We start from the raw sequence: 11,269 nt of genomic DNA, 5'->3' as shown, positions 1-11,269 counted from the left end.
GCTATTATATTGACCATGCCCCTGTCAATTACAGAGTCTATTACACAGGATGAGCAGCATGCATGTCATGACTGTTGGGTCTGTTGCTTTTCTATGACTCTACAACACTTATTAGTGAATTATTTGCCACGAAGAAATATCACTTCTACCAAAAATATGATTTAAGAGCTTAGTGATGTTGGACTGCTATTATTTTGAACAAAACTGCACATGTAGCAAAATTCATTCTTCACTTTAATCCAATCAGCACTTACAGCGCCCGGGGACCACCTCCAGATCTGAGCCTGTGCCTTGATCAAGGGCACTGACCGGAGAACCTCATCTACATGTTTTTAAAGGTGGGGGAAACCGGAACACCCAGAGGAAAACCCACGCAGACATGGGCCTGGGGAGAGCATGCAAACTCCACACAGAAAGGCCCGGGACGCCCTGGGATTGGAACCCGGAACCTTCTTGCTGTGCTGTCCACTGGGCCAACATGCTGCTGAACAGTCCAAAACCAACGAAGCATCCATCTCACAATATGTTCTGACTCCCTCAGTCTGTCTGTGGAACATTGCATACTGAAGACATTGATCCAGGAAATAATGCTTTTGTTGGAACTATTTTCAGCAGCGGATTAACATCTTTGCTGATATCGTATAACAGCAAACTCCCTTGGTATTTAAAAAAACAATCAATCAAGATTTATCTTTTAAATCTGGCTTTCAATGAGGGGTAATCCCACTTTTTCAGATAATACAGTTTTTATTTTTAAATTTAATTTTTGATTGTTAGTAATGTTGACTATACACTGGGTAGTTGATTAAATGTACATACATTCCACCACTTTGTTTTATTGTTCTAATTTATTTTATGGTATTGTAATCAAACATAGTACTTGTTTATTTCTATTTTGAAATACTGTTTTAAGTTCTAAAACACTTTAGGGTGCGTATTTGCGTTAAAGGTGCAGCACAAAACACTAGTCGTAAACTCGTACACACCTACGAGGTTTCCCTCGGTCACGGCGATCTGATTAGACGACGTGGCCTCCCGCTGGTCCAGACCAGCTAGTGCTGCATGCATTAAGCTATGTTTTTCAGCTCAGACTGAAGACACACCAATGAACTACGGAGACTGTATTAGCTTTATTAGAAGTGTAGGAATCACAGCAACAGCCCATCATGTTCCCAATACATTCACTAGTAGGACAGCTCTGTCTCAGCAGACAAACAGCCGTGTTTGGGTTGACATAAGTTAAATGCAAGAAGGATAAAGGGTTTCACTTCATAACAAGTACATTAACCAAACTAATAAACATGTAAAGGGTTAAGTGTAATTCACACAGGTGTAGTATTGGGTTTTAAGTGTTTCCCACTGTAAACTGTATGATGCTATCGATGGAAACAAAGTGCTCCAACCACTTCAAAAAACAGTCAGGAGGTGTCCATGTTAAGATTAAAATATTGCATAGACTGTTTGTGTGTACAGTTTCATTTCAGAATTACTATCAAACAAATCTGTTATTATTATAAAATTGCATAGAAGACTGCTGAAGAGAGGCACCCTAATATGTGCAGTACCAGAGAGTTAGCACATGACTGTTTGTTCTAGATGCTCAGTGTCAGGGGCCCGGTGCTCTGAACGGCGTTCATGACGGAGTGGACCACTTCAGAGGTGGAGCCTTGGCCGCCCAGGTCCGCCGTGTGCAGCTGGAGGACAAAGGACATGACCAAACAACTTGAGCCAACATCTCAATTCATGAAACTTCATCATCAATATCATATAAAGCTTATTTAGCAATTTATTTATTTACCTGTGTGATAGTATGCATTTAAAAAACCCAAAGCAGAAGAGCTAATAGGAGGTGAGGGATTATGAAAGTACAAAGGATGTGTAGCGTGTGCCGTGGCGTACCCGAGTCTCCGAGACCGTGGAGAGGATGGCTCTGCGGATCATGCTGGCGTACGCGTGGAGCCGCAGGTGATCCAGCAGCAGGCAGGAGGCCAGCAGCATGGCCGTGGGGTTGGCTGTGTTTTGGTTAGCAATGCTCTTCCCGGTGTTCCTGGTGCCCTGCACGTAGAAGAGCATGTTGACCGTCAGAAATAAGGAACGTGTAGGGATGTAGCAGCTCTGACATCTGATTATTTACAATGGTGCTGCAGTGCTAAAATACTTGTTCATAAAATACTTTTGTACTAATTTAAGTTTGCACAGAGACAGAGCAATGGCTAAAGTAAAAGTAAAGGAAATAATTATTATTGACATATTTATGGAATTTTGTCTTTTTTATAATACCTCTAAATCTATGTAATGGAGCAAAACATCATAAATAATTAAAGTGCCCATGTTATGAAAAACAGTTTCTTTTTGTCTCTGGTGCTTCCACACAGATACAAAAAAAAAATCTGCTCTGCTTTCTACGTGACTAGTCGAGATGAAGGGGCTAACCCATAGCAAATGCTAGTGCTAGCATGCTAGCTCGTTCTAAATGGCAAAACACTGCTCCAAAAGCCACTAGTGGACCGTAATCTCCTGAAGAACTACTTCCTGTCCCTGTTCTGAGAGAGTTATCTAGCTGATGGGATCTTACCGAGCTACTGAGCATGTGCAGCTCCCAACAAAGATAGGATAGAAGTGAGATGTCTCACTCCGTAGCTAAAACAGAGACCTAAACACAGAGGGTGTAAAGAGGAGCTGCAGCAATGTGCAGTTCAACTAAAATATGGTCTTTTTAGAAAATCAAACCGTGTAAACCTATTCTGGTACAACCTCAAAATACAATTGTGAACCTGAAAAGGAGAATAATATGGGCACTTGAACTTGCACTTATCAAGATTTATATACAAGCAACGGGTGAAATGACAACATGTAATGTTAAAGGTTGTCGTGCATAGAGACAAAACCACACCTTCCACTATTGAGATTATTTTGTCTTTAAGATCAAGATCAAGGGCTTCAACTTTTCTGTTACACCCAGCTCTGATAAACCCACTGTCATTCATAATTACAGACACAGTTAATATAGTGGAACAGCACACGAAGAGCCGAATATTTCCCTCAGGAGTTGGTGGAGAGCAAAAGTAGAACTTAAAGAAGAGTGAATACCGGACTAAAAGCTACCAGTTGGACAGAAAAACAAATCAAAACTAGAAGGGCACTCAGAGCGCACACAAGGTTAATGCAGGGGGAATTTGATCAATTCAGGATCTAATTGGTCTGATTATTCCGACACCACATGAAAGCAGCACAAATGCCCCATCTTACAATGTTAACAAAAGTGAAAAAAAGAAATGGTGTATTCCCACCCGGGATTTGGATCTCTTTCAAAATGTAATGACTTCTTCCTCGGACCATGCTACGCCCTCCCGCCAAGTTCCAGGACAATCAGACCAGTAGTTTTTCTGTAATTCTGCCGAGACACCAATAAACCAACCCACAACAAACAGACAAACTAATAACTCTCCGTTTCTGCTGTTTGCTAAGACGTCTCCGTATCACCTCTCTAAAGGGATAGTCTCTCAGTGCTTTGTTTACAGCTTGGAGCCAAAACTGAATGCACAATTAAGAGACCTTTTTTGTACGGTCTCTGTGCCTTTCCTCCTTGTTTGAGGTGTCCTCTCACCGTCTCAAACACGGCGTAGTCCTCACCATAGTTGGCTCCGGGCACCAGACCCGGTCCACCAACCAGCCCGGCACACACGTTGCTCACTACGTTGCCGTACAGGTTGGGCATGACCATCACATCGAACTGCTGGGGCCTGGAGACCAGCTAGCACACAGATACACAGTGGGGGGGGGAGATATTCACATCCTTTAATTAAGTAAAAGTACTAATACCACACTGTGACCATGCTCTGTTACAAGTAAAGGTCCTGCATTGGAAATGTTACTTAAGTTAAATCACTTAAACAGTTGTGTGTTTGTCTAATCATTTCAGTTGGACCTAAATAAAATATACTTATATAAAATATACGTCAGATTTTATAAACTACATGTGTTTCATGGGAGAAAAATGTTAATTCATAAAGTAACTAAAGCTGTCAGATGAATATTAGGATAAAAAGTACAATATTTCTCTCTGACATGTAGCAGAGGCATGAAAAGAAAAGATAAGTAAAGTAAAAGTACCTCAAAATTACTTGAGTAAATGTACTTAGTTACATGCCAATACTGCGAATCCAAAAAGATAATCTCAGAACCTGTTTAAGAAGTTTATTTCTCCATTTAGAAATAAGGGGACCAGCAGCTCAGAAGTGCCATTAATGTCTCTTCCGACTGTAGGAACTCCTTGTATTTTAAATATTGAATCCCCCCTGTTAACCTCCAGCCATAACCATCTGATTTATTATATCGAGAGACATGTGAATGGTTGGTGATGACATAAACACCACGGCAGCGTGCAGACACGCCCTGGCTACCTGCATGGTGGTGTTGTCCACAATCATGCTGTCGAAGGTGATCTCAGGGTAACCGCTGGCAACCTCCTTACAGCACTCCAGGAAGAGGCCGTCACCCAGCTTCCTGCACACACACACACACACACACACACACATTCATTCAGATGTTTCATGTGTTTGATAGGGAAGGATGAATAAATACAGGTGGGTCGGGGCCTCTGAGCCGGCAGAAACGGACATGATGTTAGCTTTGTGTACAGCCGTGACCCGTCCACGTCCTTTGGCCCTCGCCGTTCTGAACGCGTAGTCAGCGATGCGTAGAGATTTGGTCTTGGTGATGATCTTCAGACATTCCACAACGCCCGGTACATTCTGCAGAAACAGGAGGAGAGAAAGAAGAAAGTTACACGGAGGTTGGCTTTCTTATGACGTCTGGGTTTCACTACCAAGGAGATTGTGATAGCCAAGGTTCTAATAGTTCATACTTTTCAATTAGTTTGTAATTCATTTTAGTTTTGACTTTTGGATTTAATTTTAGTTTAGTTTAAGATTTTAGAGTGGCTTTGCTAGTTTTAGTTTAGTTTCAGTTTTTCAGAAAGATTTAGTTTTCAGTTTTTAGTTAGTTCATAGTGTCTCCTTTTTTTAAGTAGTGAAATATAGATTAAAAAAAACTAAACTGAAATGATTCACTTTTGCTTATTGTCTTTTAATTTAGTTTCAGTTTACTATTTAGTTTACTAATATTTCCCCCTGTTTTTTTTTTTTTTGGGGGGGGGGGGTTTAGTTTCTGCTGTGGACTCACACACCTCGTGCTCCAGGCTGCTGTACTCCCCCTCGGTGTTCTCCCTGATGATCATGATGTCGATGTTTCTGTGGCGGGTCCTCACTCCTGGGAGGGACTGGCAGTGCATCACATTGGCGTACAGATCCAGAGTGGTGCTGCAGAGAGGAGGAGGTGAAGAAAAGAGAAGGGTGAGATGGAGAGAGAGAATATAAATGGAGGTGGATGGAAGATGAGAACAAACAACGCTACAAACGCTATCGTTGTCCTTTTACACAGAGATCCTAAACAGGGGGTCCGCGACATTAATACACATAGTCTAGCTAGCTGTCTGGATTTACCCTGCAGAGATCTGAGGACCAGGTAACCAGAGTCCTCAGATTGTCATGTCGTTACTGAGTCATGGTATATTACAGATCTAGACTACTATGGCAGCCATCACAGATACATTTTGGCTTAAGGATTCATTGTGCCTTCCACATGTATGTTTAATATTTAAACATGGTGTATGAATAACACATGAGCATCCATTCATTTTCATCCATCTGGCCCCGTATAAAAAGTAACTCAGTTTTATACAATACATGAAGTAGGGGTCCCTGCTCTGTCTCTCTTTCAGCTGAAGACCCCTGCTTTAACACAGCAGTGTTGAAAGGGGTGAACGATGAAAAGCTTACCGGAGCAGGTTGTTTCTGGACTTGTAGGAGGGGGGCAGGTTGTGGTTGGTCTCGATGTTACCTGGATAAACAAACCAAAGTTACACCTGAAGAAGGACCCAACTAGACGAAGCACAATGTCTGGGCTTCCTTTTGAGTTACACTCTTCGCTTTCTAAAAGCTGAAATCCTTGACAGTTTTAGCCTTTTGAAACTGTTTTAGAGTAGCGATACAGCTGTGAGAACATTGTACAGGCCGCAGTTTGTGGAACATTATGATTATTTTATGATTTTTACACACACACACACACACACACACACACACACACACCTTTTAGTGCAACTCCATTGCGTCTTATAGCCATGATGGCATTATTGATGTCTTCTTCTGAGTCCTTGGACGAGTCCACGTTGACAACCTCAAAGTCCACTGGCACACAGCAGAACCTGGTAATAAAGAACAGATGGAGATCAGCTGAGGCATTTCCTGACAGTTTAAACTGGTTACTAGGGCTAGACGATTCATCAAAAAGAAGTTTATTTCCATAACATTCAACTTCCAGGATTGCTTTGGTGCCGCTAGAAATTCAGCTGGATGCCCGGCTCTTTTTGGCCAGATGTCCATCACCTTCCTCTTTCTTTGTGTTGTTGTTCTAACCTCTGGTGGATTCATGAGGACTATGGTTACCTGGTCCTCAGGTCTCTGCAGGGTAAATCCAGACAGCTAGCTAGACTATCTGTCCAATCTGAGGACTATGGTTACCTGGTCCTCATAAATTTTGGTAAAATGGTAAATTCGGTTTGAACCAGTTACACACTACTGTTGCTAACCTAAACACTATTAGAAGTTCTACTTCTCAGTGATTAGAGTACTGTAAATGAAGTACACACAGAGAGTGCAAATATACAATACCAATCAGTCAACATGTCAACATGGAGAATGTCCCAGTTTTCATGCTACTACAGCAGTGTGCATAACACTGTTAGCTCAGCAAACAACAGACAAACACAAAATACTGTATCCAGTACAAGTTACAATTACAATAAAAAAAATTAAAAAGAGAGCTAAAAAAAATACAGTACAGATAATACTAGCTATTATTATTATTACTACTACTAACTACTAACTACTAATTATACTATGTATAATGCTTAAACCTGACTGGTGTGTCTACAATTAAGCAATTGTGTGCTTACGCACCTGTAATTGTGTGCTTACAGAGACACACACACACACACGCACGCACGCACGCACGCACGCGCACACACACACACACACACACACACACACACACACACACACACACACACACACACACACACACACACACACACAGCAGGCCCAGTAGGAGGAAGACACAGTAAAGTGTCATTAAAACATTGTAAACGGGTCCCACAGAGCTGAACACCATCCAAGGGTCACGCTGGGTCATGCGGTTCCTCTCGTCACTCCACAAACATACAAAAGACATAGCAACTTTTATCTCAATTCATCTCAATTTTTTTACAAAGACTCTTGCAAAATCAGGCATTTTGGGCCTCAACAATCTCAAAAAGACTGTGTTTCAGAGACTGGCTCACAGGTGTGGTCATGTGACAGTCAGAGCTTTGGAACTGCAAGGAAGTGACATCATGATATACTTCTGTGTCTAATGTATACAGGTGTGTTTAGTGTTTTGCAGAAAGTGTGAGGCGGATGTTGTGCTTATAGCAAGCAAAACCAAAATATGAGAACCTCTAACCCACGTCATTTTTCCATGTCAGTCATCCATTTAAAAAGAATCGGATAATTCTTTTCCCACTGTGGATTCATATCAGACACCATAAAGACTAATTCATATTAGAAAAGGGTAACGCCTGATTCCTGGGTGAAAGTCTTGTACTTGACATGGCAATATTTAAAATCATTTATTTTGTTTGCAAAACATACACACTATACATTATACTTCACTAGGAAACTTGTTTTTTTGCAATACAACTAAAATGGGTCTTATTTTTTTCACAAGAAGAAAATAACAAAATATCAATAAGTAATTTATTAATCATAATCAAGGTTAAATGTGTTATTAAGATTAACGCTAATTTGAACATTGTGTGTGTGTGTGTGTGTGTGTGTGAGAATTCTCACCGGAATAGTTCCCACACGTGCTTGGCCAGCTCAGGTCCGATGCCATCTCCGGGGATCAGGGTCACGGTGTGTCTGCCTCCGTACAGGGCCGGTGGAGGCTGTAACGCACGCTCAAACACACACAGAAAGTTAAAGTGGTCCCCACACAGCGCAGCAGATACGTCCTCACAACACCACTGACAGGACGCTAAGCTACTGGAAAGACACAGCATTTGAAACCGTAGGCTCTTCTAATGAGTTCCAAGACTAATGCTACACATCTGTGTGTGTGTGTCGTAAGCAGCCATACTCACGATGGTCTGGTGGGGGTGGGTGGAGGAGGGAGGGATTCGGAGCAGAGGAGAGAAAACAGGGAGGTTATTTGGACAGAAAGGAGAGGGAAGACACACGGTGACCAGCAGCTTCCTGGTGACATCACAAGCACATGGATGAGACAAAACAAGGTTGGTGCTCCTGTGGACATGCAGTAAAGACATGCTCACATGGAATTCATATTGTAAAATACTGAGAAAGCATCAGAATGCTCAACCCACACACAAATGCACATAGTCCATTTTCCTTTTTAAACGAGCCGTCAGGACATCCTGTACGGTTGTGATGTCACAACTATTCTACAAATAGATAGCAAATGCCGTTGCAGTGCTGTTACAGTCCTTCCCCGGCTGCAATGACGGTGCAGAGATGCTGAGAACACTGAAACGGAAGCCCCAGAAACACCGACCAATCACAGCATCCTGGGCTTTTTCAGCAGGGGGTCTTAAAGACACAGGCACTAAAACGGAGCGTTTCAGGCAGAGGGCTACTCCAGGTATTTTCAGACAGACAGTTAGCCTGACAAACCTGGGAACTCCCCACTGGCAGGGCTCAAACCGAGGGGCGGGATAAACGGTTGTCCTTTAAATTCCCTCTGCAACAGGACAACGCTACAACCAATCAGAGCAACACTGGTTTAAACTTTTGCCATATCTGGTCGGCAAAACTCTGAACACATCTTCCTTTTTTAAGAATGACTTCAGAGCTTAACAGACCAGAGTCGCGCCCAAAGCCGATTCTGTAGACCGCCATTCCCCAGCCGCAGGGAATTAACGCGGAAACGTCGCAACTCTGCCGTCCTTATGTTAAGCCCGCCCACAGACTCTATACACGATGGGATTGGCCTGACTAGAGTTTTTCCAGCTTTATTTTGTATCCAGAACAACTTACAGTGTAAGTGGACTTGTGTCTCTGATGACATGTGGCCGCACTGGAAACCTGTAAATACAGAGAATAGGAGGTTATTTGCAGAAAAGATTTATGAATTAAGATCAAATGATAAATTACAAGTCTACATGTTAAATGTACACAATGTCCTGGAATTAATTTGTTTAGTTATTCTTTTTAGAGTTGATGAGATTTTATTATCCCCACAGTCTGGAACAAAAGGTTTTGTCTGTCCACGCGAGGTGTAGGACACCAACCAACAACTATTTTCATCGTGAAATACTATTATTTTCTTACTGATTTAAATTAATTGTTTGGTCTATAAAATGTCAAACATTTGTGTAATTCACTTCCACGTTTCCGGGTTCATCTCATATTGTACAAAAACAGGCCAAACCCAAAGAAATACAGTTTACAGTCATAGAAAACTAAGAAAACCAGCAAATATTTAAATTTAAAGTGCTGGATCCATGTGTTATGTTTTGGATCTTTTTGTTCCATGAAATTAGTTTATTAAAATTATGAATCGATTATCAAAGCTGCGGCCGATACATTATAAACTCAACAACCTACATTTGAGCTCAAAGTGAGTTTATATTTACATACAGTATTTACTGTCTATATACATATATCTACTGCTAACTGTTTATGTTTACTGCAAAGTACTTATGTCACTATTGTTGTGGTGTGTGCATCTTATTTTTACGTTTACGTGTTATACTACTTTAACAATGTGTACGGCTTGTACTTGTATTTTTCACTTTTATTTGCTGTATTAGTCTATGTGCCTCTGCAAATTGCCCCACAGGATAAATAAAGTGTTTTGGGTTAACTGACTACCCATAGTATTTTATTTGTTTATTATTCTCTGCATTTTACTGCTTTTTTCACTTCTGGTTAGATGCTAAACTGCGTTTTGTCGTCTCAATACTTTTAAACTGTAAGCAACAAAAATAAAGTTGAATCTAGTCATAGGAATTTATTGGTTACATGCAACAAGTGTTGCAAATTTGCTCAGGTTGTTATTATTTCTGCTTTATGACATGAAATGGATCCTGTGAATATGCAGTTTATCTGCTCCTGTAAAAAGCTAAGTCAAACTTCTTACCAACACCTTATACATTGCATGTATTTTCATCTTTTGTTATATAATTTGAATCACACTTTTCTACACAGTCCTTTTAAGTTGGGAGGAACAGTTAACTGGCCACTAGCGAGAGGCGGAATATGACTTAAGTTCAATTTTGAGGTACTTGAACTTTACTTGAGAATATTCTTTATTGTATACTATACTCTGCTATTGTATGCTACTTTATTAATTTTACTCTACTACATTTATTCTGTAGACATATTCAAAATCATCAAATCATAAATGAAGTATTTTTTATAAATGAAGCCACCCAGCAGTATGAACTTTTACAAGTAGAAACATTAGTGATGTTGACTGTGATTAGTGATGCATCACTATAACCAGTGATATAATATGTATTATTCTGAAATTGGCCATTCTGAACACAAGTTTTAGCACTTATGCACATAAAGTAGGCTACTTTTACTTTAGTAACACTCTGTAAATACACTGTGGTATTGCTGCTTTTACTTAAGTACCGTAAATGATGAATACTACCTCCACCACTGCCATTAGTTGACAGTGTACTTGTATTACAGTTTAAATAATTTACGACCCCGCAGGGACTGGAGCAGTTTAAGGATGTATTTACAGCCTGATCACGCTTGGGAGAAAAAAGAAGAATGCTTCATAAGTAGCAATGCATTTTCTCTGCAGGGATTTATATTTGACAACAAGTTGACAAAGTGGTGCTGAAAGGACAGCGACATTACCCAAGCTAGCTTTTAATTAGCCAACTAACCACCCACCCACCCATTAATCAGCTTAGCTTCCCTCCCACGCACACAGCTGTTCCAACAGACTAACTAGTAGCGTTAAAGCACTTAATATGTTTTAAAGAGTCTTTTTTATCTGCTGGTGAACCCAGAGGCTGCTCCTACCCTGGTTAACCGGTTGTTGAACACGAGCTTCAGGGCTCCGGAGAAGGACCGGGCCGTCATGTTCGCTTCACTTGCTGCGGAGTGATGGACGAAAGGGGGGCGTGCGGCGCGCT

The 11,269-nt window shown here is 41.1% G+C and overlaps 1 protein-coding gene across 2 annotated transcripts in view; it reads right to left on the bottom strand.

The window, feature by feature from the left end:
* The window catches only part of LOC117948113 (isocitrate dehydrogenase [NAD] subunit gamma, mitochondrial-like), a 19,428-nt gene extending 8,160 nt beyond the window's left edge, over positions 1–11,268 (bottom strand). The window contains exons 1-12 of one of the 2 annotated variants that reach the window (XM_034877591.1): positions 11,157–11,268; positions 9,150–9,197; positions 8,240–8,245; positions 7,947–8,044; positions 6,150–6,265; positions 5,841–5,901; positions 5,189–5,321; positions 4,621–4,754; positions 4,404–4,506; positions 3,608–3,754; positions 1,900–2,055; positions 1,566–1,694 (exon numbers count right to left, since the gene is read on the bottom strand). In XM_034877591.1, the coding sequence (XP_034733482.1) occupies positions 1,593–1,694; positions 1,900–2,055; positions 3,608–3,754; positions 4,404–4,506; positions 4,621–4,754; positions 5,189–5,321; positions 5,841–5,901; positions 6,150–6,265; positions 7,947–8,044; positions 8,240–8,245; positions 9,150–9,197; positions 11,157–11,216 (1,164 nt within the window). In that variant the 5' untranslated portion in view covers positions 11,217–11,268 and the 3' untranslated portion in view covers positions 1,566–1,592. The remainder of the gene's footprint in view (positions 1–1,565; positions 1,695–1,899; positions 2,056–3,607; positions 3,755–4,403; positions 4,507–4,620; positions 4,755–5,188; positions 5,322–5,840; positions 5,902–6,149; positions 6,266–7,946; positions 8,045–8,239; positions 8,246–9,149; positions 9,198–11,156) is intronic. The other variant, XM_034877593.1, reaches the window with a different exon arrangement.
* Between the last annotated feature and the right edge of the window lies 1 nt (position 11,269).

The sequence above is a fragment of the Etheostoma cragini genome, chromosome 7 (assembly GCF_013103735.1).
Source record: "Etheostoma cragini isolate CJK2018 chromosome 7, CSU_Ecrag_1.0, whole genome shotgun sequence".
Taxonomy (NCBI): domain Eukaryota; kingdom Metazoa; phylum Chordata; class Actinopteri; order Perciformes; family Percidae; genus Etheostoma; species Etheostoma cragini.
This window is presented reverse-complemented; position numbering and strand designations above follow the sequence as displayed.